The following is a 27,320-nucleotide window of genomic DNA, read 5'->3' as shown; positions in this document are numbered from 1 at the left end:
AGGTTAGCTGTTCATTAAATCAACTTTAACTTAGTATTCATCCATGACAATGTTGTTAGAACATGTGTGAATGTTTAGATGAGCAAAATCTAAATGACAGCTGGACCCTCCTTCAAACAGGTGCCGTGTGCAGATTAGTACCGAGTGCACAGCTTGTACCGTGTGCAAACCTGATAAGATGAGGGCACCTGATTGGAACCACAATTGTATATAGTTAGCACAGACAGCATGGTGATGTGTGCCTGAAAACACATGTGGTCTGGCGAAGCACTTTGTTAGTAGATAGCAATAAAATAGAACTGCACTGGTGACTGTGTGTCTATCAGTTCTTGTCTACATTGCGTCCTACAAGGTGATCTACTCCGAGTAAATCCGCTGCTTCAACAGGTTATGGGCCCAGATTCTGTCTTTACTCGTGAGTAACTGTTTGTGTTGCTGTGTGCTAAACAGTTTACGGCTGCACCATGGCTGCGTCTTTTGCTGAATGAAAAAGAAAACAAGTCTTAGGCTACCTCCTATATACATTCAGATTAGCTGAGTTCTGTTTACTTCAATGGCTCTAAATTGGTTTTGCTGATTTATAAGCCAAATATGGCAACATGATTATAAACTTGCCATAGTGTATAGGTATGAACACAGTTATGACGCAGTGCCATGCAGAGTTACACTAGTCAAAGTCAATTGAAATCAACAGGACTGACATAAAGTAGCTCATCATAGGACTGCATGCTAAAAACATGTAAACAAAGTTGACTTACTTCACATTTAAAATGATTGTTTCTTTGAAAGTAGGCTCATTTATAAATGCAAGTTTGAACTGTAAAATATGAAAAGATCAGACATATGTGAAAATAAATCTAGAGAAATCAAACTAGCAAAAATGGTACTCAAACTATACCCACAAATGGTGGTCAGTGTACCTTCTTTATTTCTTTGACTTCTCAGGAAGTTATTTCTTTTGCCTCAGCTATCAGACAGTTACATTATGGGATGACATACAAAGTCTACTTGGTTTCATAAGGTAACCATAACAAATAGGGGATAAAGAAGGTTCCTGTTCCATTCATTTCTGGGGCTTTCCGCACTGACAGAGTTGTACTGGTTTCTATCTAGGTTCACCTCAGTGTATCCGCACTGCAACTGAGCTCAACATTGTTTTGTCTCAGCCCCCTTCCCCCCAGAACTGCGACATCCATGTCGCAGTTATGAACTGCACCTTTCTGCTGGAACAAGGTCGATACCGCTTCGAAGTGCGGACGCATCGAAACGGCACCTCATCCGTTCAACCAATCAGGCACCGCTTTTGTGGCATACACAGAATGGGAGAGTTGTGGCGGGCATGTAACTGTAAACTGTAAAAACTTTTTTAAAAGAACGCTTCCGTTTCCCATGGTAACACAAGCTCCAATCACGATCGAGGAGTGAAACAGGCACCAAGATGATCCCGCCCACTTAGCTCGGTTCCAGGGGGCCAAGTAAGTTGCTGTGTGGACAGCCTGGAATCGCCCCCCACTGAAGGGAACCGAGTCGACCTTAACTCCCTTCTGTAGTGCGGAAAGCCCCTCTGACTACTTAGATTTTCCTAGCTCATTGCCAGCATCAAAAAATTTGTGCAGTACTTATTCATGGTTTGACATTAGACATACTATAAAACAGACATTCATTTCTGATAGACCTAACAGTTGAATAATTGTTATAAAGATGTAGACATAAGAACTGTTCAGTTTTCTATTAGTGTAGAACCGCAGCATGTATACTCAGAACTAATATAAAATTAAGATGAACAAGACTGATTTATTCTTATAGTATAATAGAGTGCAAGATTGATGGTTTAATCCAGAAGGCAGGGGGTAAATTTGCTTCCGGATGCAGTCCAGGTCCACGCTGGCAGATTTGCCCTCACCAAGGCACTTATCTAGGCAGAAGGGCAAACACCCTGGCGGGTGGATACCATGGCCCTCGGGAACATCTGCTATGTCAGCACTCCCACCAGGCCCTAAGCCATGGTGGGGCAAAAAGGGGATCGCCCCATCAATCATTTGTCATTCCCCTCCAATCAGCACTAGGGGTTAGTGTGAAATCTGTCATAAGTCTTCCAAGTGCAAATTCTCTATGTAAAGGGAAAAGGAAAGAACTGAGGCAAAAAAATGTGAATCCTATCAGAAATCTTTCCAAGTGAGAATTCTATATGCAATTGACTAAAACAGAATGAATAGTTGGCAAGGCTGAAGAATCCTGATTAAAGCCTGAAGCAGTGAAGTGAAATTATGTTGGAGTAAGGAGAGACAGAGAGATTAAGTAATGAAGGGGTAAAAATCATGCTGTCCCAGACTCTGAACAAAGCAAAGAAAAAGACAGAGGCTGATTCCACACAGCCAAGAAACACAGGTGTGGGTGGGGGGAACTTTGCATAGGTCCTGCCCCCCAAACAAGTCTGCCCTGTTTTATTTCCCCCAACCTGGGTCTTTTGAAAATTGCTAAACTAGCAATTCTTTTGAAAAATCCCAGGTTGGAACTGCTCCCAAGCAAATGGTCAGGCAGGAAGAGTTTTATTTGCTTCCCTTCCACCATACCCTCCACAGTGGCCCTTTCCCCACTTACCTTAAGCCCCGCGCTACTCTCCTCAAGTAGCGCGGGGTCCAGCTGCACTCCCCACTTCAGGGGCGGCGAAAATGCAGCCACCCCGACGCTGCCTCTCTCGCGCCCCCTCAGCGCGCGTAATTCCTGGCGCCTTTTGAAATGGCCCCTTTTGATGACCCCGCGTGGGGAAGCCGGGGCGCGCACCAGGAATTGCGCGCGCTGGGAATTGCGCGCAGCAACCCTCGGACAAAGGTGAGTGGGGAAAGGGCCAGTGAGGGAGAAGCCGCCATCCAGGAAGGCAGGTGCAGCCGGTCATATTGTGGGATGATAGGCATGGCTGTGGGGGTTCATCTCTGGATGCCTGCACAGCTATCTCCGTGCAAAGCATGAATTGCAAAGCACAGATTGTTTCTGTGGGCTCCAGTCACTGCCTGTACAGAACGCATGTGAACGGGTAAACAGGAAAACAGGTTCCTTTATCACTACTGCAACCTGCTATACATTTGCTGTGTGGAAACAGTCAGAGGGAACAGGTCAGTGTTCCGCAATAGTGCTGCAGAATTCTGCAGAACTCTGATTGCTGGGGAAATTATTTTTGACAGGACAGGAGACAAATAATAAGGCTTTTGGATCCAAAGGAAAGTGAGAACAAACAGAGATAGAATGTCAATATAAATAGATAGTAAAGTTTACTATGATGTGATCTCTTCTTTGAAATGTAATATCTATTTATATACTGGAATTAATAACTCAGATAACTTATACATTCAAATTTAATAGTAACAATTTTTTAAAGTATACAGGTAAGAACTAATATGGTATGGTTTATTATGCTGCTCTTAAAAGGGAAAAGAGACTTAATCTGAACCAACTATTAACTCTTCATCATAAGGTTGTTCATAGATTCCTATCCATAAAATCAGAGAATAATCTTCCAAGATACTTAGTATAAAGAATTAAAATTTCTTTTTTAAAAGTGCAACAGATGTTACCGCCAGGAAAATAGCCAAAATATTTTCCTGAGTCGAGTTACCTGACTACACTGGCTCCAGGTCAGGACACTGAGACCAGTGTGGCCCAAAAGCCTCCATAAGGTTTGCAAAGGACCTATATATGTGATTGTGCCAATGTTTTACATGGTTTCCTTCTTGCCTTTGTCCCTTTTAAGATGTAATGTAAGCCCCTCAATTTTGGATGTGTTATTTGCCCAATGTTTAGGATTATATTTTAGATATATTAGGATATTCTTGCCTATAGGTATATGTGCTTGTATTCTTTAAGGTTTTCTCTAATGTTTAAGTTTAGAAATGTTATTTTTGATATTTGTGTTTATTAGCAAAAACAATAGTTTGTAGAAGTTGATATTAAGGGACAAGGAAGTTAGCCTTGGAATTCAGCTTAGACCAACACCCAGCCGACTCCTCAGCAACGACAAAGACCCCTTTGGTTTTGCAAATCAAATCTGATGACAGCACCCAGATGTCCCAGCCGTTGGAAAACGTGTCGGGACCACCATTGGACAGTTTGAACTTTCTTTTGTTGCGGAACTGAGGCGCGGGAGCCTCAGGTCATAACTCAAGGAAATAGCCCGTCTGATAACAGAGATAACTGGGTGCGGTAGCAGGCCCACCCAGTTCTATGAATGGACCTTCTCCGCTCTCCATTTCAGCACATTGTAAAGTCTTGTGGGAAGACACTTGACAGCGAGATTTCATGGTCCCATTCACAAAAGTTGTAACTATATTTCTTTTGTATTAATGTTTCTTTATTGGTGTTCAGTAAGGGACCTGCCCCATTACCTGCCCCTTTACCTGCCCTTTGCCCCTTTTGATGTGTGTGTATAAAAGTTCTTGTGCTTGGCTATGAGAGCGCGATTCTCCTGCCCGAGCTGTCACCACTGCTTCTGAATAAAATACTTTGCTTTTAAGAACACCGGCTTCCTGCGCTTCACTACGTTGCCTGAGCTGAAATCACTTAATGTTACCCATGCATCAGGGGTAACACAGACATGATTAGTAAGATAATGCAGAATAGCTTTTAACATGTCATTCACATAATTTAGTAATACCCTCCCAGACACTTCTATAATCTGTAGCTGTTTCTTTGTGAAAAATATGCTAATTCTAAGTTTATATGAAAAAAGTTGTCAGAAAAAGTTGACTTACAAATTGAGTGATGTTGTTGAACAATTGCTCATATTCTGTAGTATTTTTATCTTCCCATGATGGATTATATGGTTCGTTTGTCAAAGATAATTCACCTGGGAATAGTTTTCCTGAAAATACATTGAAACGTATTATTCATTTAATATTTGGGCAACCAGCTTCCTACTGGCTGTAAATACATTTCACACTTCCTACAATTTTATGTCATTCAATGTTTTTGTTGGACAAATAAAAAATTTAAGACTGAACAAAATGGGCAATTCTAGCACTTGTTTCTATAATGTGATTTGCAAGAAGAATTCACTAAGTGAATGTGGTGAGGTATCTGATGTGAATTTTTAACAATATTCTTGCAAGGGTTTTTTTTTAATTCTTGCAAGGGTGTTTGGGGGGGGGCAGGTGATCTGGTGAGTATAAAATGGACTATATCATTATGACATATTTGTGGTTCAGAAGTAGAGCAAAAGTCCCAGGTTTAACCCTGGCAAATGCACTTGAAAGTATCACTGAGATTCTGAAGAGCTGCTACTAGTTGGAGTAGATAACACTGACAGACCAATGGCCATATTCAGTACAAAACACCTATGAAGAAGTTAACTGTATGTACAATATTATATTGAATACAACAGGCTGTACCTGTTGAATACACAACACCTGTCATAGCAGCCGTGCAACAATTTAGTGTAGTCACGTGCATACCGGTAGCTGTGTAAAGAGCAAAGTGAAAGGATTCTTTGGGAAAATTCATGGTTCTGAAGGTTCTGAAGAAGTGCTGTGGTATGCATGAAACGTTTTGAGGAATAGCCAGATTCCACAACAACAGCTGCTGACTACAAAACAATGGAGCCGCTTACCAGACATCCACTACTGTCTGACTATGGAATGGAATGGAATGTCGTAAAAAGCTTACAGTCTCATGACTGAAAGTTGAATATAATTTTTTGTGCTTTTTGTATTGGCTTTATATGCATGATTTTGTAAATAATTTACACAGTAAACTGTGCATTCAACAGGTACAGCTTGTTGCAGTGAATATAACAGCCTACATACATACAGTTAACTTCTTCATAGGTATTTTGTGATTTTTGTACTGTATGCCCTTCATTTTGTATTGCAGATTTAGTATTACAAGGCAGCATCCTGTATGTTCAGACTGCGACATTTAGCTGCAGTTCTCCACTTGCTCATTATACTTATATTTGCATCAGCATTCTCTCTCTGATATATTCTGGACAGGAATGCTCAGAAAATGAGAAGATGGTAACGGACATATTTAAATGTTTTCTTCAGATTGGTTCAGCAGCAATATCAGAGTCACTATAACAGACACATGAAGTACCCCTGCAGATAGTGGTCTGTCTGTTCTTTTTGATAGAAACATATAAATATTAAATGTGAACCTTACCTTGCTGGCAACCTGATGTATTTGTGTAGTACAGTCCAAAGGGACATTGGCAGACATATTGTTGTTTCCCAATATTAATGCACTTCGCACCGTAAATACATGAGGTTTCTTTACAAGGAAGAAGCACTGAAATGAAAAATATAAAGCAAACTGGTGAAGGGTTTCTTTTTACTGAAATGTTGAACTGGAAAGAAGAAAAATCCCCTGGAAAGAAGAAAAATCTGCCTTACAGGGAAACCCAACGTTTCTGTTCTGTTAATGGTTTGGACCTTGTAGTGGATGTGGTGTTGGTGATATTGCCTAGAAACCGGAGAAAAGGCCAAAAATACACAAATCCATATTATCAAGCACTCTTGATCCATTTCAGAAATGTGAATAAACCCTCATGAACTTAGCAGGCCACTGGTCTATTAAATCATTTTGATCAACCTCTGGCATTGCCAACCTCCATGTGGGCCTGGATATCTCCTGCAAATATAACTGATTTCCAGACAACAGAGATCAGTTTCCCTGGAGAAAATGGCGGCTTTGGAAGTTGGGCTCTGTAGCACTGTTATCTACAGAGGTCCCTCTCCTCCCCAAACCCTGCCCTCTGTCACATCTGCCCCCCCCCCCCAATCTCCAGGTATTTCCCAACCCATGGCCAGCAACCCTACCATCCTTTAATGTTTGATTTGATATGCACTTTAGTGTTTGTGTCCTATCTGTGGCATATCTTAGAAGCAAGGCCTCCAATGTACAGTGTAATATTAGGAGTCCACACCAGAAAGGCTTTCTTATAGTCACACCACATAAATCCTGAGTCAGGCATCCACTTTAGGGGAAACTGCATGAGCTCCAGCTTCCCCAGGGGCATGCCTGGTCTTATAGCTAATCAAAAGTATCTGTTGGCCATTAGATGGAAGTGTCTGCTCTGCTCCATCCTCATTCCCTACCCACATTGATTTCACTAACAACAAGAAACGTAATACAATTCGAAAGGAGAATGACTGGGAGCTCCAAAAAAAAGTACCAGTATGCAGAATTCAGGGTACAACACTTCAAGAACTATCAAGAATACTGCTGCTTCAGGATTTAGACTGCAGTTCATGTGTTCTGGTGTTTATTTCATGTCCAAATCTTTTGAGTAAAACAAGCCATAAAGCATGTTAAAGTTACCAGTGAAATTCGGGGGGAAATGGTTGTTGTAGTGGTAAGCTGAGTGGAACTTGATGTGAAAGTGGGGATGGTTGTGTTGGTATTATTGGCGAAAAATGAAAGAAAAGGCCAAAAACATAATAGTCACCAGTCACAAATATATTTTGTTCCAAATGACAAACATTAATGAAGAAAGGTTGACTTTGGTAGATTCCAGTCTGTTAACTCCCCTTAAACACCTTCTCACATACTATTACAAGAACTATCAAGAATACTGCTGTTTCCAGCATATGGTTTATAGTTGATGTGTTCTGGTGTTCATTTGATGTCCAGTTCATTTGAATGAACAAGCCATAAAATCACCTCAAAATTACCTTGAGAAGTTGGGGTAGAAATAGTTGTAGTGGTAGGCTGAGTGGAATTTGAGGTAGACGTGGGGGTGGTTGTGTTGGTACTATTGTCTAAAAATGAGAGAAAAGGCCAAAAACATAATAGTCACCAGTCACAAATATATTTTGTTCCAAATAACAAACATTAATGAAGAAAGGTTGACTTTGGAAGATTCCAGTCTGTTAACTCCCCTTAAACACCTTCTCACATACTATTACAAGAACTATCAAGAATACTGCTGTTTCCAGCATATGGTTTATAGTTGATGTGTTCTGGTGTTCATTTGATGTCCAGTTCATTTGAATGAACAAGCCATAAAATCACCTCAAAATTACCTTGAGAAGTTGGGGTAGAAATAGTTGTAGTGGTAGGCTGAGTGGAATTTGAGGTAGACGTGGGGGTGGTTGTGTTGGTACTATTGTCTAAAAATGAGAGAAAAGGCCAAAAACATAATAGTCACCAGTCACAAATATATTTTGTTCCAAATGACAAACATTAATGAAGAAAGGTTGACTTTGGAAGATTCCAGTCTGTTAACTCCCCTTAAACACCTTCTCACATACTATTACAAGAACTATCAAGAATACTGCGGTTTCCAGCATATGGTTTATAGTTGATGTGTTCTGGTGTTCATTTGATGTCCAGTTCATTTGAATGAACAAGCCATAAAATCACCTCAAAATTACCTTGAGAAGTTGGGGTAGAAATAGTTGTAGTGGTAGGCTGAGTGGAATTTGAGGTAGACGTGGGGGTGGTTGTGTTGGTACTATTGTCTAAAAATGAGAGAAAAGGCCAAAAACATAATAGTCACCAGTCACAAATATATTTTGTTCCAAATGACAAACATTAATGAAGAAAGGTTGACTTTGGAAGATTCCAGTCTGTTAACTCCCCATAAACACCTTCTCACATACTATTACAAGAACTATCAAGAATACTGCTGTTTCCACATACTGTAGTTTGACACATACTGTAGTGTTCATGTCCCACCTATAGCTGAGCATCCAATAATCCCGGAAACATATACAGTCAACTATGCTAGGCTACCCCTCAACTAATGGAAAGACTGCTACTGTAAAATGTTATGACTTGCCTGCATTTCTGCCTATTTACTCTTTTTAGGGCAGATTTATCAACTTGCAGTGTATATACTCAGGAATAATTCTCACATTATAACAACACCTTCTTACGTTATACTGAACGTACATAGAACTATGATAATTAGGATCCAAAATAGCCAAAAATGGAACAATGCTTCATCTTAATGCCTATCTCAATATCTGCTGGCAAATAGATAGTTGCTAACAAGGACATATATTGCGCTTCTCCCCATAATGGTTATGCCTTTATTACAACATGAAATGTAACACAACAAGAAAGGAGAATGAAACGGAGCCCTGATAAAAAGTATGCAGAAACAGGGTATAACATACTATTACAATAAGTATCAAGGATACTGCTGTTTCCAGCATATGGTTTATAGTTGATGTATTCTGTTGTTCATTTGGTGTCCAGTTCATTTGAACGAACAAGCCATAAAATCACCTTAAAATTACCTGGAGAATTTGGGGTAGAAATAGTTGTTGTAGTGGTAGGCTGAGTGGAATTTGAAGTAGAAGTGGGGGTGGTTGTGCTGGTACTCTTGTCTAAAAATGAGAGAAAAGGCCAATAACATTATAGTCACTGGTCAGAAGTACATTTTGTTCCAAATGATCAACATTAATGAAGCAAGATTACGGTAACTTAGGAAGATTCCAGCGTGGTTACTCACTTTGACCACTGCCTAACAGTAAGTTTGACACGTACTGTAGTGTTCATGTCCTCACCCGTGGCTGAGCATCCAATAATCCGGGAAACATATACAGTCAACTTTGCTAGGCTACCCCTCAACTAATGGAAAGACTGCTACTGTAAAATGTTATGACTTGCCTGCATTTCTGCCTATTTACTCTTTTTAGGGCAGATTTATCAACTTGCAGTGTATATACTCGGGAATAATTCTCACATTATAACAACACCTTCTTGCGTTTTACTGAACCACTGGCGTAATGCCCATTGGGCAAGGTGGGCAGCTGCCCAGGGCATCACCTTGGGGGGGGGGCATCAAAATGCTGGGTTCGTTTTTGGGTATTTTAGTGGTTTTCCATTTTTGGCCTGCAGGGGGCGCAGTTTTAGGCTAGCAGCACCAAAATTTCAGGGTCTCATCAGGAGACTGTCATCATGTGCTACTCCCCACGTTTGGTGAGGTTTGATTCAAGGAGTCCAAAGTTATGGACTCCCAAAGGGGGTGCCCCTATCCCCCATTGTTTCCAATGGGAGCTAATAGGAGATGGGGGCTACAGTTTTGAGGGTCCATAACTTTGGCCCCCCTGAACCAAACTGCACCAAACCTGGGGGGTATCATTAGGGCAGTCTCCTTATCAGACCCTGAAAGTTATGAGACTGTGCCTTCAGAAATGTGCCCCCCCCCCAGCCTGCAACCCCCATTGACAGCAATGCAGAAAACTCAATGCAGAAAAAAGATTCTTGGGCAAATTTCGGGATGTTATTGCAGGGAGGGCATTCTTGGACGTATCAGCACCAGAATTTCAGGGTATCATCTGGAGATGATGGCATCCCCCAAGTTTGGTGCAGTTTGGTTCAGGGGGCCAAAGTTATGGACCCTCAAAACTGTAGCCCCCATCTCCTATTAAGCTCCCATTGGAAACAATGGGGGATGGGGCACCCCCTTTGGGAGTCCATAACTTTGGACTCTTTGAATAAAACCTTACCAAACCTGGGGAGTAGCATAAGGACAGTCTCCTGATGATATGCTGAAATTGTGGTGCTGATATGTCTAAAAAATGCACCCCCTGCAGGCACCAATGTCCTGGTGCAAAAAATGTGGTCGTGGTGGAGTGGCCGCCCATGGGGGGGGGGGGGGCATCCAACTCAGATTTTGCCCAGGGCTACAGTTTGCCCAGGGCTGCCTCGTTACGCCCCTGTACTGAACGTACATAGAACTATGATAATTAGGATCCAAAATAGCCAAAAATGGAACAATGCTTCATCTTAATGCCTATCTAAATATCTGCTGGCAAATAGATAGTTGCTAACAAGGACATATATTGCGCTTCTCCCCATTATGGAAGATGAAATGTGACACAACAAGAAAGGAGAATGAAACGGGGCCCAGAGAAAAAGTATGCAGAAACAGGGTATAACATACTATTACAATAACTATCAAGGATACTGCTGTTTCCAGCATTAGGGCTGCAGTTGATATATTCTGTTGTTCATTTGGTGTCCAGTTCATTTGAACAAACAAGCCATAAAATCACCTTAAAATTACCTGGAGAATTTGGAGTAGAAATAGTTGTTGTAGTGGTAGGCTGAGTGGAATTTGAGGTAGAAGTGGGGGTGGTTGTGCTGGTACTCTTGTCTAAAAATGAGAGAAAAGGCCAATAACATTATAGTCACTGGTCAAAAGTACATTTTGTTCCAAATGACAAACATTAATGAAGCAAGATTAGGGTAACTTAGGAAGATTCCAGTGTGGTTACTCCCTTTGACCACTGCCTAACAGTAAGTTTGACACGTACTGTAGTGTTCATGTCCTCACCCGTAGCTGAGCATCCAATAATCCGGGAAACATACACAGTCTACTTTGCTAGGCTACCCCTCAACTAATGGAAAGACTGCTACTGTAAAATGTTATGACTTGCCTGCATTTCTGCCTATTTACTCTTTTTAGGGCAGATTTATCAACTTGCAGTGTATATACTCAGGAATAATTCTCACATTATAACAACACCTTCTTACGTTATACTGAACGTACATAGAACTATGATAATTAGGATCCAAAATAGCCAAAAATGGAACAATGCTTCATCTTAATGCCTATCTCAATATCTGCTGGCAAATAGATAGTTGCTAACAAGGACATATATTGCGCTTCTCCCCATAATGGTTAAGTGCCTTTAGTACAAACATGAAATGTAACACAACAAGAAAGGAGAATGAAACGGAGCCCTGATAAAAAGTATGCAGAAACAGGGTATAACATACTATTACAATAAGTATCAAGGATACTGCTGTTTCCAGCATATGGTTTATAGTTGATGTATTCTGTTGTTCATTTGCTGTCCAGTTCATTTGAACGAACAAGCCATAAAATCACCTTAAAATTACCTGGAGAATTTGGGGTAGAAATAGTTGTTGTAGTGGTGGTAGGTTGAGTGGAATCTTGAACGGTAGAAGTAGGGGTGGTTGTGCTGGTACTCTTGGTCTAAAATGAGAGAAAAAAAGGCCAATAACATTATAGTCACTTCGGGTCAAAAGTACATTTTGTCTCCAAAATGATCACCATCATTAATGAAGCAAGATTACGGTAACTTAGGAAGAGATTCCAGAAGTAGTTTACTCCCTTTGACCACACTGCCTCCAACAGTTAAAGTTTGTACATACTGTAGTGCCTCATGTCCCACCTATAGCTGAGCATCCAATAATCCGGGAAACATTTAGTCTACTTTTGGCTAGGCTACCCCTCAACCAATGGAAAAGACTAAGCTACTGTAAAATGTTATGACTTGCCTCCGGACATTTCTGCCTATTTACTCTTTTTAGGGCAGATTTATCAACTTGCAGTGTATATACTCGGGAATAATTCTCACATTATAACAACACCTTCTTGCGTTTTACTGAACCACTGGCATTAATGCCCATTGGGCAAGGTGGGCAGCTGCTTAAGGCATCACCTGGGGGGGGGGGCATCAAAATGCTGGAGTCTGCTTTTTAAGGTATTTTAGTGGTTTTCCATTTTTTTTGGCCTGCAGGGGGCGCAGTGCTCTTTAGGCTACTTGGCAGCACCAAAATTTCGAGGATCCTCATCAGGAGACTGTCCTTATGCTACTCCCCACGTTTGGTGAGGTTTGATTCAAGGAGTCCAAAGTTATGGACTCCCAAAGGGAATGCTCTCTATCCCCCCCCATTGTTTCCAATGGGAGCTAATAGGGAGATAGGGCTACAGTTTTGAGGGTCCATAACTTTGGCCCCCCTGAACCAAACTGCACCAAACCTAGAGGCTATCGTAGGGCAGTCTCCTTTATCTACCCCTGAAAGTTATGAGACTCAGTGCTTTTCCTGCTGAAATGTGTGCCCCCCCCCAGCCTGCAACCCCCCCATTGACAGCAATGCAGAAAAAAACTCCAATGCAGAAAAAAAAAAAAGATTCTTGAGAGCAGAATTTAGGGATGTTATTGCAGGGTAGGGCATTCTTGAATATGGTCAGCACCAAAATTTCAGGGTATCATCTGGAGATGATGGCATCCCCCAAGTTTGGTGCAGTTTGGTTCAGGGGGCCAAAGTTATGGACCCTCAAAACTGTAGCCCCCATCTCCTATTAGCTCCCATTGGAAACAATGGGGGATGGGGCACCCCCTTTGGGAGTCCATAACTTTGGACTCTTTGAATAAAACCTTACCAAACCTGGGGAGTAGCATAAGGACAGTCTCCTGATGATATGCTGAAATTGTGGTGCTGATATGTCTAAAAATGCACCCCCTGCAGGCACCAATGTCCTGGTGCAAAAAATGTGGTCGTGGTGGAGTGGCCGCCCATGGGGGGGGGGGCATCCAACTCAGATTTTGCCCAGGGCTACAGTTTGCCCAGGGCTGCCTCGTTACGCCCCTGTACTGAACGTACATAGAACTATGATAATTAGGATCCAAAATAGCCAAAAATGGAACAATGCTTCATCTTAATGCCTATCTCAATATCTGCTGGCAAATAGATAGTTGCTAACAAGGACATATATTGCGCTTCTCCCCATAATGGTTATGCCTTTATTACAACATGAAATGTAACACAACAAGAAAGGAGAATGAAACGGAGCCCTGATAAAAAGTATGCAGAAACAGGGTATAACATACTGTAGTTTGACACATACTGTAGTGCTCATGTCCCACCTATAGCTGAGCATCCAATAATCCGGGAAACATACACAGTCTACTTTGCTAGGCTACCCCTCAACTAATGGAAAGACTGCTACTGTAAAATGTTATGACTTGCCTGCATTTCTGCCTATTTACTCTTTTTAGGGCAGATTTATCAACTTGCAGTGTATATACTCGGGAATAATTCTCACATTATAACAACACCTTCTTGCGTTTTACTGAACCACTGGCGTAATGCCCATTGGGCAAGGTGGGCAGCTGCCCAGGGCATCACCTGGGGGGGGGCATCAAAATGCTGGGTTCGTTTTTGGGTATTTTAGTGGTTTTCCATTTTTGGCCTGCAGGGGGCGCAGTTTTAGGCTAGCAGCACCAAAATTTCAGGGTCTCATCAGGAGACTGTCCTTATGCTACTCCCCACGTTTGGTGAGGTTTGATTCAAGGAGTCCAAAGTTATGGACTCCCAAAGGGGGTGCCCCTATCCCCCATTGTTTCCAATGGGAGCTAATAGGAGATGGGGGCTACAGTTTTGAGGGTCCATAACTTTGGCCCCCCTGAACCAAACTGCACCAAACCTGGGGGGTATCATTAGGGCAGTCTCCTTATCAGACCCTGAAAGTTATGAGACTGTGCCTTCAGAAATGTGCCTCCCCCCAGCCTGCAACCCCCATTGACAGCAATGCAGAAAACTCAATGCAGAAAAAAGATTCTTGGGCAAATTTCGGGATGTTATTGCAGGGAGGGCATTCTTGGACGTATCAGCACCAAAATTTCAGGGTATCATCTGGAGATGATGGCATCCCCCAAGTTTGGTGCAGTTTGGTTCAGGGGGCCAAAGTTATGGACCCTCAAAACTGTAGCCCCCATCTCCTATTAGCTCCCATTGGAAACAATGGGGGATGGGGCACCCCCTTTGGGAGTCCATAACTTTGGACTCTTTGAATAAAACCTTACCAAACCTGGGGAGTAGCATAAGGACAGTCTCCTGATGATATGCTGAAATTGTGGTGCTGATATGTCTAAAAATGCACCCCCTGCAGGCACCAATGTCCTGGTGCAAAAAATGTGGTCGTGGTGGAGTGGCCGCCCATGCACCAAACCTGGGGGGTTCAGGGGGGCCAAAGTTATGGACCCTCAAAACTGTAGCCCCCATCTCCTATTAGCTCCCATTGGAAACAATGGGGGATAGGGGCACCCCCTTTGGGAGTCCATAACTTTGGACTCCTTGAATCAAACCTCACCAAACTTGGGGAGTAGCATAAGGACAGTCTCCTGATGAGACCCTGAAATTTTGGTGCTGCTAGCCTAAAACTGCGCCCCCTGCAGGCCAAAAATGGAAAACCACTAAAATACCCAAAAACGAACCCAGCATTTTGATGCCCCCCCCCCAGGTGATGCCCTGGGCAGCTGCCCACCTTGCCCAATGGGCATTACGCCAGTGGTTCAGTAAAACGCAAGAAGGTGTTGTTATAATGTGAAAATTATTCCCGAGTATATACACTGCAAGTTGATAAATCTGCCCTAAAAAGAGTAAATAGGCAGAAATGCAGGCAAGTCATAACATTTTACAGTAGCAGTCTTTCCATTAGTTGAGGGGTAGCCTAGCAAAGTAGACTGTGTATGTTTCCCGGATTATTGGATGCTCAGCTATAGGTGGGACATGAGCACTACAGTATGTGTCAAACTACAGTATGTTATACCCTGTTTCTGCATACTTTTAGGAGCTCCGGCTTTCATTCTTGTTGTGTTACATTTCATGTTGTAATAAAGGCATAACCATTATGGGGAGAAGCGCAATATATGTCCTTGTTAGCAACTATCTATTTGCCAGCAGATATTTTTGATAGGCATTAAGATGAAGCATTGTTCCATTTTTGGCTATTTTGGATCCTAATTATCATAGTTCTATCGTAATGTCAGTACGTTGAAGGCTTAACAGCGACGACCTGGGCAAACAGCGGCCTGGGCAAAATCTGAGTTAGATGACCATGGGCCACCCATCGCGACCACGGAATTTTGCACCAGGACATTGGTGCCTCGCGGGGAATGCATTTTTAGACATATCAGCACCACAATTTCAGCATATCATCAGGAGACTGTCCCATACTCCCAGGTTTGGTAAGATTTTATTCAAAGAGTCCAAAGTTATGGACTCCCAAAGTGCTCCCATCCCCCACATTGTTTCCAATGGGAGCTGGCAGGAGATGGGGCTGACAGTTTTGAGGGTCCATAACTTTGGCCCCTGAACCAAACTGCACCAAACTTTGGGATGCCATCATCTCCAGATGATACCCTGAAATTTTGGTGCTGATCACTAAGAATGCCCTCCTGCAATAACATCCTAAATTTGCCCAAGAATCTTTTTTTCTGCATTGAGTTTTCTGCATTGCTGTCAATGGGGTTGTAGGCTGGGGCATTTCTGGAAGGCACAGTCTCATAACTTTCAGGGTCTGATAAGGAGACTGCCCTAATGATACCCCGGGTTTGGTGCAGTTTGGTTCATAGGGGCCACAGCTATGGACCTCAAAAACTGTAGCCCCCATCTCCTATTAGCTCTCCATTGGAAACAATGTCGAGGATGGGGTACCAACTTTGGGAAGTCCATAACTTTGGACTCTTTGAATAAAACCTTACCAAACCTGAGAATGGCATAAGGACGATTCCTGATGATATGCTGGAAATTATTGGTGCTGATATGTCTAAAAATGCACCCCTGCAGGCACCAATGTCCTGGTGCAAAATGTGGTCGTGGTGGAGTGGCGCATTATGGGGCATCCAACTCAGATTTTAGCCCAGGGCTACAGTTTCTGCCCAGGGATGCCTCATTAAGCCTCTGTGCTTAGAACGTGCATATAGAACTATGGCGATGATGGTAGGGATCCCGGAAATAGCCAAAATGGAACAATGCTTCATCTTAATGCCTATCAAAAAATATCTGCTGGCAAATAGAATGGTTTAGCGCTAACAAGGACATATGTATGGCTTCTCCCGTCCACAATGGTTGTGCCTTATTACAGCATGAAATGTAACGCAACAAGGAAAGGAGAGATGAAGCGGAGCCCAGAGAAAAAAGTATGCATGAAACGGGGTGTAACATGCTATTATTACAATGAAATTATCGGGATACTGCTGTTTCCAGCATTAGGGCTGCAGTTGATATATTCTGTTGTTCATTTGGTGTCCAGTTCATTTGAACAAACAAGCCATAAAATCACCTTAAAATTACCTGGAGAATTTGGAGTAGAAATAGTTGTTGTAGTGGTAGGCTGAGTGGAATTTGAAGTAGAAGTGGGGGTGGTTGTGCTGGTACTCTTGTCTAAAAATGAGAGAAAAGGCCAATAACATTATAGCCACTGGTCAAAAGTACATTTTGTTCCAAATGATCAACATTAATGAAGCAAGATTACGGTAACTTAGGAAGATTCCAGTGTGGTTACTCCCTTTGACCACTGCCTAACAGTAAGTTTGACACGTACTGTAGTGTTCATGTCCCACCTATAGCTGAGCATCCAATAATCCGGGAAACATACACAGTCTACTTTGCTAGGCTACCCCTCAACTAATGGAAAGACTGCTACTGTAAAATGTTATGACTTGCCTGCATTTCTGCCTATTTACTCTTTTTAGGGCAGATTTATCAACTTGCAGTGTATATACTCAGGAATAATTCTCACATTACAACAACACCTTCTTACGTTATACTGAACGTACATAGGAACTACATATAATGATAATTGGGATCCAAAATAGCCAAAAAATGGAACAACATGCTTCCATCTTAATGCCTATCAAAAATATCTGCTGGCAAATAGATAGTTGCTAACAAGGACATATATTGCGCTTCTCCCCATAATGGTTATGCCTTTATTACAACATGAAATGTAACACAACAAGAAAGGAGAATGAAACGGAGCCCAGAGAAAAAGTATGCAGAAACAGGGTATAACATACTATTACAATAAGTATCAAGGATACTGCTGTTTCCAGCATTAGGGCTGCAGTTGATGTATTCTGTTGTTCATTTGGTGTCCAGTTCATTTGAATGAACAAGCCATAAAATCACCTTAAAATTACCTGGAGAACTTGGAGTAGAAATAGTTGTTGTAGTGGTAGGCTGAGTGGAATTTGAAGTAGAAGTGGGGGTGGTTGTGCTGGTACTCTTGTCTAAAAATGAGAGAAAAGGCCAATAACATTATAGTCACTGGTCAGAAGTACATTTTGTTCCAAATGACAAACATTAATGAAGCAAGATTAGAGTGGTTGTGTCGGTACTATTGTCTAAAAATGAGAGAAATGGCCAAAAACATAACAGTCACGATATAATAGTCACCGGTCACAAGTATATTTTGTTTCATGTGACAAACATTGATGAAGCAAGGTTAACTTAGGAAGACTCCAGCCTGGTAACTCGACCACTGCCTAACAGTGAGTCTGACACATACTCTAGTGTTCGTATCTATCTGCAGTTGAGCATGGAACAAATCCAGAAACATACAGAATCTAGTTTGCCAGGAGAGCCCTCAATCAATCCAAAGGTCGCAACTGTCTATAAAATGTTATGTCTTGCCAGCCTGTGTACCACGTGATTTTTTCATACCAATTACTAACGTAGTACACCTTCTAATTTACTTGCCTGCATTTCTGCCTATTTGTTCTTTTTAGGGCAGATATAATAATTTGTTGTGTATATACTCAGGGCAAATTCTCATATTATAACAACACGCTCTCACATGATATTCAACATACATAGAGCTATGATTATCAGGATCCAAAATGGCCTGAAATGAGACACTGCCTCATCTTAACGCCCAACAAAAATATTTGCCGGCAAAAAGATGGTAGCTGAGAGGAACATCTATGAAGGGGAACCTAGAAAAAAAGTGTGCAGAAATCAGGTACAACATACTATCACAAGAACTATCAAGAATATTGCTGTTTCCAGCCTTAGGGTTGTAGTTGATGTGTTCTGGTGTTTATTTGACGTCTAGTTTATTGGAACAAACAAGCCATAAAATCACCTCAAAATTACCTTGAGAAGTTGGGGTAGAAATAGTTGTTGTAGTGGTAGGCTGAGTGGATCTTGAGGTAGAAGCGAGGGTGGTTGTGCTGGCACTATTGGCTAAAAATGATAGAAAAGATAGAAAATATTAAAGTCAATATAAATAGTCATCAGTCATAGGTATATTTTTGTTCCAAATTGCAAATATGAATGAAGCAGAATTATCTTACAAAGACTCCCACCTGTTACCCCAGCTTACCACTGTCAAACAGTGAATTTGTCACAGAGTCTACTTTGCCAGGAGAGTCCTCAACCAGTCCAAAGGGTGCTGCTGTCTCTATTTTTTATTTAGTTATTTATTTTTCGATTTCTATGCCACCCATCCCAAAAAGTGCTCAGGGTGGCGCACAACCAAAAATCCACACATTTAAATATTACCAAGTATAAAACCATAAAACTCAATAATCAATCAAATTCTAAGCTAAAAATTTCAGAGATGGCAACTTTCCTCACAACCCCAAGAAAGGTCAATGTAATAGAATAGTAATTCAGCCTGGCTGACCAGATGGAAAGGCCTGGTGGAACAGTTCCGTCTTATAGGCCCTGTGGAACTCATTCAAGTCCCACAGGGCCCTGATCTCAGTAGGGAGCTTGTTCCACCAGGTAAGGGCCAGGACAGAAAAAGCCCTGGCCCTCACTGAGGCCAGCCAGGCATCCTTCAAGCCAGAGATTTCCAATAGCTTCACCTCCAAGGAGCGGAGGGACCTAGTAGGGCAATATGGAGAGAGGTGGTCCCCCAGATATGTGGGTCCAAGACTGCTCACGGCCTTAAAGATTAAAACCAAACCTTGAAATGGCCTGGTACTCAATCGGCAGCCAATGTAGTTTATACAGGACAGGAGAGATATGGTCCCAGCTCGAGACCCCAGATGGAGTCAAGCGGCCGCTTGCTGCACGAGTTTCAGTTTCCAGACCAAATTCAAGGGCAGGCTCACATAGAGTGAATTACAATAATGCAGTCTAGAGGTGATTGTTGCATGGATTACTGTGGCAAGGTCAGAACCAGAAAGGTACGGGGCCACCTGGCGCACCTGATGGAGATGGTAAAAGGCTGTCTGGACGGTCCTGGAAATCTGAGTTTCCAGGGACAACCTGGAGTCCAGAATCATGACCAGACTGCACACAGAAGAGGACAACTGTAACTCCTCACCAATTAGTATAGGCAGTTCAAAATTGGCTGGCATCTCCCCGTGACTCAACCACAGAACCTTCATCTTTGCTGGGTTCACTTCCAGCCTGCTCACTTTCAACCATCCAGCCACAGTCTCAAAGCAATGATGAAGAGCCTCAGGGCCCGAGTGCGGATGGCTCACCATCATCAAGACTAGCTGGGTGTCATCTGCATACTGATGACACTGCCGCCCAAAATTATGGACCAGCTCGGCTAGGGGGCGCATATAGATATTGAAGAGCATTGGGGAAAGGATTGCCCCCTGTGGCACCCCACAATCTATGGGGCACTGGCGGGAGCTCTCCTCCCCTGACACCACCTGCAGCCCCCAGTCCCATAGGAATGAGTTCATTCAGCATAGTGCTGTCCCCTGTATCCCGACATCTGCAAGGCGATGTACCAACAGGTCATGATCAACTATATCAACTGCTGCGGTGAGATCAAATAGCACCAGCAGTGCCGAACCGCCCCAATTGAGCTGGAGCCGGAGCTCATCAAAAACGGCAAGCAGGACTGTCTCGGTCCCATGACCAGTGCGGAAACCGGACTGGAAGGGATCCAACGCTGTCATTCAGGAATTTCTGCAGCTGGTCAGCTGCCTCTCTCTCAATTACCTTGCCCATGAACGTAAGATTCAATACTGGGTGGTAATTGGCCAGATCTGAAGGATCTAAATTCAGTGTCCTCAAGAGAGGGCAGACCACTGCCTCTTTCAGCTGATCTGGAAAAACTCCTTGCTTAAGGGAGCTATTGATGATGTTCAACAGGTGACTCCGTAACTCCACCCGACTTGCTTTCACCAGACAGGAGGGGCACGGATCAAAAGGACAAGTGGTAGGTCTCACAGTTCCCATAAACCTGTCCACCTCGGCATGGTCAAGCAAGTGAAATGGACTAAATAAGGACTGGAAGAGGATGGGCATGGAGCCTCTAGTTCCCTTATTGTATCAACAGTGGCCGGCAGAGCCTGGCAGAGGGAGAAGGTCTTGTCTGCAAAAAAGCTCACAAATGCCTCACAGCTAAAAGTAAATTGGTTTTTGGGGCCAGTTGGTAAGGTTGTAAGAGTCTGAATCACACTGAATAATTGCACAGGGCAAGGACTTGCAGTTGCAATGGAAAAGGCAAAGAAAACCCTCTTCACCTCCTTCAGTGCTCTCTCATAGGATTTCATGAAGTTGTCCCTTCATCACGAACTTGCTGCCAAACTCACTCAAGCTGTCTCAGGTCCCATTTCATCCTCCCCAGCTCCTCCAAATACCAGGGAGTCGATTTGGCACAGAATCAGAGAGGACGTCTCTGGCCAATCAACTCGATTGCTTCAGAGAGTCTGGGATACCAGCCCTCTACCAGCTCATCAAGGGAATTGCCAGGAGGGGAAGCCTCTCACAGGAGATTCTGGAATCTCATGGGATCCATAAGCCTCTGCAGGCAGGCCCATTGCTCATCACTTAAAGGGGAGGGGGGGCAGCTACACCTACCCGGGCCTTCAGGACGTGGTGGTCAGACTATGGCACTCTGTCAACAGAGAATAAGGCCACTTGAACACCTATCACAAAGATCAGGTCAAGAGTGTGGCCCTTCTCATGAGTGGGAGTCCCGATGTTTACAAGGGAGAGGCCCAGTGTCGCCATTAATGACATCAGGTTTGCGGCTACCGACAAAGAGGCCAAATCAGCATGGATGTTGAAGTTCCCCAGTACTATCAGATTTGGGAACCTCAACACCCACTCCACAACCACCTCCAGGAACTGTGACAGGACACCTGCCAGTGCGCTAGGCAACCGGTACACCAACAGAACAGCCAACCTCTCTGGGGAGTCCCAACTAAGGCCCATACACTCCATTCCCTCGATCACTGTGACAGGGGATGTCCTAAAGGAATTCCGGATCAGCATTGCCACCCCACCCCACCCAGCCCTGTGTCCAAGGCTAATGGATGATCACAGAGCTGAAGGGGTGAATTCTTGGAGGGCGACTGTCTCCCCCTCCCTCCCTTAGGTCTCCATAATACAAGCAAGGTACACATCCTGTTCTGCAAGAAAATCTCGGAGAACATAGGTTTTATTATTTACAGTCCTTGCATTAATCAACATCAGACTCAAAGCAGAGTAAAGTGCGCCTCCCTTACAACCCACATGTCTTGGGATAGTTCTTGGGTCAGACAAGGAACAAGCATTTCCATATCTCAAACAATGTCTCTCATACAGCCTGGACCCACTGCCATACTTTCCCTGCCCGATTAGCCCTTGAATCCCCGACCCTAACATGGTCTCTTAGTGGGACTATAAAATAATGACAAAAATCTAGCCACAACAGACTAATAGCAAGACTGAAATACAGAGTACAATATCCAAAAAAACACAGAAAATTAAAAATCCCCCCTTGCTGTTACACCTGCCCCTGCCCAACTACAAAAGGAAAGGGGCAGACCCCAAAAGCCCTCCCCAGCTTCCCAATAATATCTAACTAATAAGGTAGTGTGACAACCACCATGCTAACCCCAATTTACCCAATCCTAAAAAAAAGGTAAAAATTAGAAAGTGCTCCTGCAGTTGTTTAAGCAGAGAGGAGAAATTGGGGGGGGGGGAGGTCTGAGAAACAACAGCTCCTATCGTCTTACTGGAGTCTTTGCTATTTGGTGGCTCTACAGAATCATACAGTTCACAGTAAGCGAGGCCTCTGCTACTGGCTCGCACTGTGAGGAGGCCAATAGTCCAACTTGACCCTACTCCACCAATCCTCCTTCCGAAGCTTCTTCTGTCTCAGCCGTTTTGCATCACCGGGTGTAATGGAAGAGCTGGCTTCCTGCCACTCCTCAATCAAGAAAACATGGGTTGGGACTTTGTTAGTGCATGCAAAAATTCAGAAACAAATAGGTTTCAATAAAATATATTTGGGGGGTTTATTGAGGTCTGCACCTGCTCAATAAACAAAAAGATCCTAACATAGAGCTCTGGGGAGACAAAGTGAAGGAATATGCTATAATGATGAAATTAATAAATCTTGCAAACAGATGGTCAAAACAAGAGTTTAATGAGAAATGGGAACTGTATTTCTTATTTCAAGCTGAATTGATTATTGGAGAATAATAACAATGGTAAGAATATTAATTTGTTATGGATTGAAATATAAGTAACTGCTTACTAGATACTTACTGCTGTTTTGGAACTAAAGATTAGAAGGTAACAAATTCTAAAACTATGAAATGTTCTCTCTGAATGATATTAGTGTTGTAATTTTAAAATTCAGTGTGTTAGTGTTAATAGATATATAGTTTATGAGTAACTAAATTTCCTTTTTCCTTTTTCTAAATTTTCTGTTCCTGAACTGTCTATCTCTTGGTTTCTTGATGGTTCATAGCTTAGGACGCTGAAAAAGGAAGCTACCAGGTATGCAGAAATTTTAAAAAGAAAGAAAACAAAAGAATCCTTCCCAATAATGATTAGACATACGGTATATAAAGGTCTCCTGCAGTAAGAGGACATTAAAAATTAAAAGCTATCAAAAAGAGCAGCATGAAAAACCAGGCATCTAAGTGTGCCCATTAACAACTGAGATCCGCTGTTCCCCTCTCAGAGTTAGAGGAGTTAATGGTTGAACGCCATCTGTTTTAAATATTTATGGATTTGGAGCGCTGCATTTTAACTGGTATTAATTTTTAGCATTTTATCCTGTTTATCCACTTGCCTGTAATTATGTTGTAAACCGCCCTGAGCCCTTTGGGGGAGGGCGGTATAAAAGTGGAATAAATAAATAAATAAATAAATAAATAAATAATATATATGAATACTTCAATAAAAATACTTCAATTAAAAACCAAAACATTTGGCAAAAAACCTCTAAACATCTCTTGCCTTAGAAACCAAGAGTATGGCCCCTTCTGCACAGCAAATATATAACGAGTTGCAGTTGAGATGAAGTTACCCATTATCCTGTGTTTGTGTTCACATGCATCCGTGCAGGCAGTGATTGGAGTCCACGGAAACAATCTAGGTTGCTGTCACACCTTTGCATGGAGACATGTCTATTTTTAAAAATTACTTGCCACCCATGCGTAGCTACACAGGCATACAGAAATGAAGCCCCACAGCCATGCTGAGGTCTCATAGTACAGCCATCTCCACCTGCGTAGCTATGCAGATGTAAGCCACAAAAAATTAAAAGGAAAAAGGAGGTGAATAAAAAGCCTCCTGCCTGGCCATTTGCTTGCAAGCAGCTCCAACCCAGGATTTTTGAGAAGACTTGCTAGTTTAGCAATTTTCAAAAAAACCAGTTTGGGGGAAATACACAGGGCAGACTTGTTTTGGGGGTGGGATCTGTCCAAATGGGTTTCTTAGCATCCTGCACCTGTGTTTCTTGATCCATCCAGAAGGGGCCTAACAGAAGTATGGTATGAGAAGGGAAAGATGCATAGAGTTCTCTAAACATTTGGTTAGAAGGCGTCTTCTCTGGGTATAATTAAAATATAAAAAGTTTATAGCAAGTGCAACGCCATTATGGTTGTCTCCAATTGAAGCTTGTTCTAGGAAAGGAGGTTATATGCAGAAGAAATGTCATATGTATAGAGAACTGCTTTTTTAGGAATGATAAATGGAAAGTTAAACCTATGAATGAGATAAACAGTATTGTCAAAAATTGATTCCATTATTATTGATTATTGGAGACATTTAGAACTGACCAGACCAAAAGAATATGGGTTTTGATACACAAATGACAGAAACTGAAAGCAAGGTATGCACAAATGATCAGAAACTGATTACCAAAATATATAAGATGTTACTGAAATGGGATGAAGAAGATGAGGTTGTAAAGTCTGTATTGATTAAATGGGCCAGAAATATACAGGCAGCAGTATTCCAATGGAGCAGTGGCAGAGATTATAGAAGAGTGATTTGAAGTTCACAGCATGTTACAATCTGAAAGAAAATTATTATAAAATGATGTATAAATGGTATCTGATGCCAAAAAAACTGGCAAGAATGTATAAAAGGTATATCAAATTGATGTTGGAAATATCAGAACATGAAGAATTCATTTTTAATATGTTGTGGTTACAGTGGTTAAATCCTCCTGGGACATGATACTTAAAGAAATACAAAAGATGTTGAAAAAGCATTTGTGAAAAAAACCAATTTTTTTAAAATTGGGACTATATCCAAAATCAGTACAGACTGCCTTTCATGTATCTATCTACTGCTGCAAGGACATTGTATCTGCAGAAATTGAGAGATAATAAAATACCAACAAATGAAGGCTGGATATTGAAAGTCACGGAATACTCAGAAATAGCAAAATTCACAACTTTATTAAGAGTCAGTAATACAAAGAAGTTTTCAGAAAACTGGAAACTTTTAACGGACTATCTATTGAAAACATATGGTAGTTTGAGAATTAAGTGAAAACAGCAGAATGAATTAGAATATTACTAATGATATAGTGTGTATTTGATAAATTGTTTCATTTTAAATATATACACGAACCTAGAATGGATTAGAATTCAACAATGAGATAGCGGGAAGTCATTATATGAATATATGTGTTTAGTTTAGTTATGTGGCGTAGGAGGTTAAGAGCTCGTGTATCTAATCTGGAGGAACCGGGTTTGATTCCCAGCTCTGCCGCCTGAACTGTGGAGACTTATCTGGGGAATTCAGATTAGCCTGTACACTCCCACACACGCCAGCTGGGTGACCTTGGGCTAGCCACAGCTTCTCGGAGCTCTCTCAGCCCCACTTACCTCACAGGGTGTTTGTTGTGAGGGGGGAAGGGCAAGGAGATTGTAAGCCCCTTTGAGTCTCCTACAGGAGAGAAAGGGGGGATATAAATCCAAACTCTTCTCTTCTTCTTCTTCTTATTTATAATAGGTTAGATATTGTATTTTGATTTTTCCTGTGCTGTTTTTGTATTTTTTATTTCTATTCTGGATGTGGGCATACATAGTGGTATATGTATGTTTTCCTTTTTTTCCTTTTTTTGTGTTGGGATTTTTTTTAAAAAAAAGAAAACCTGTGGGGTTGCCATAAACTATCTGCATCTTGACAGCACTTTCAGCTACTTCCAACAGCACAGAAATTGGATAGGCTGAGCCTTGTATATAGTTTTTTAATATTGTAGGGAGTAATGTGCTGTGTGATCCAGCAAAGGAGTTTCACACATAAAAACAGCCTTCTGTATTCATAGATGATGTAGACAAAAATGTTCCCTTTATGAGGCTCATTCATGTTCCATTAAAACGACTTTTGACACACGTAATAATGCATATCTATGTCCAGTACTGTTGAGTATTACATTTGCCTAGTTACATACATCTAAGCCGGATGGGCCTATCCAGTTTCTATAATATCTAATATATAATAAGCAGCTTTCTTATGTGGTACATTAATAACAAAATTATAGTTGCTGTTTAGTTACAATTTAGTTTCCTTTGGATCTTTAGTCATCTTTCTGAGGACACTGAAAAGGGAAAGTTGGACCAAAGATACTACCTATCTATTGTAAAAAATTAAAACAGCACTCTATTGGAAATTATGACATTTTCTCCATTAGGTCACTGGTTAAATAATGCAGAAGAATACTAACATGCAAATACTGGCGTATCTAAAAAGTGGAGGAAGCCAGAAATATGATCATTTTGTGCTAAATGCTTACCATTGAACTGGTTTTCAAAGAAAAGTTTTCCACTTACCTTTCATGGCACAAAAGGCAAACCACAGAACGGTGAGGAAAACACAGCCTTTCATTGTTGCTGTTGCTCTTCGCTAATTCCACAAGGAAGTGTTTTTTTGCTTTGGGTTGTCTTCCTCTAGGTCTTCATTAGCAGTACAGAGTTCAACTCTTAATTGACGTCATACCTGCAAGTACATTATATTGTTCAATTTATTGTAGGTGTGTATCTAAAAATGAATAGACTTTTTATTACTGCATATTGACACAAAATAGTCTGGTCACTATTTTACTGGAAGTAGATGCATTTAAAGCTTTTTATTATTTTCTAAGATACACACCCAAGACATGTAGAACTATAGTAGCATGTAGGTTTCCCTCTGTGGTTATAGCCTTTAATTCAGGGTAAAGTATAAGATGGAGTTTTCTTAGCACATAGTAGCATGTAAGTTTCCCTCTGTGGTTATAGCCTTTAATTCAGGGTAAAGTGTAAGATGGAGTTTTCTTAGCACATTGCCCACTGACCTTCCTTTCTCCCTGAAATTGCATGCCTCAGTTCCTGGAAACAAAAGCCAAGAATCACAGAACTTGGCAAAGAACAAATTAATTTTTAAATTTCTTCTAGCATTAACATTTCTGTTTCAAATTCCTCTTGATATTTGGATCACCAAATACGTTTGGACAAACACAATAGGTTACTTTTAATTTGAGGTAATCTGTGAATCAAGAGCATACCATCAAAGGGAAAGGGAGTTTAAAAGTGAAGCACGGTGTAGTGGTTAAAGTATAAGACTAGCACTCACATTCCAATCCCTTCCCT

The 27,320-nt window shown here is 41.8% G+C and overlaps 1 protein-coding gene across 1 annotated transcript; it reads right to left on the bottom strand.

Annotated features, from left to right (window-relative positions):
• Window positions 1-6,376: 6,376 nt before the first annotated feature.
• On the bottom strand, window positions 6,377-26,603 carry LOC125426241 (cell wall protein DAN4-like). Its single transcript, XM_048484501.1, has 10 exons — window positions 26,523-26,603; window positions 18,637-18,726; window positions 17,682-17,771; window positions 16,834-16,923; window positions 11,009-11,098; window positions 9,234-9,323; window positions 8,364-8,450; window positions 8,013-8,099; window positions 7,662-7,748; window positions 6,377-6,450 (listed from the first exon to the last, which is right to left on the bottom strand). The coding sequence occupies exons 1-10, from the start codon at window positions 26,575-26,577 to the stop codon at window positions 6,377-6,379; spliced, it is 840 nt and encodes a 279-aa protein (XP_048340458.1). The 5' UTR covers window positions 26,578-26,603.
• Window positions 26,604-27,320: the final 717 nt, after the last annotated feature.

The sequence above is a fragment of the Sphaerodactylus townsendi genome, linkage group LG02 (genome assembly GCF_021028975.2).
Source record: "Sphaerodactylus townsendi isolate TG3544 linkage group LG02, MPM_Stown_v2.3, whole genome shotgun sequence".
NCBI classification, from domain to species: Eukaryota; Metazoa; Chordata; class Lepidosauria; order Squamata; family Sphaerodactylidae; genus Sphaerodactylus; species Sphaerodactylus townsendi.
Note: the sequence above shows the minus strand (reverse complement) of the source record. Positions and strands in the feature narration are given on the sequence as shown.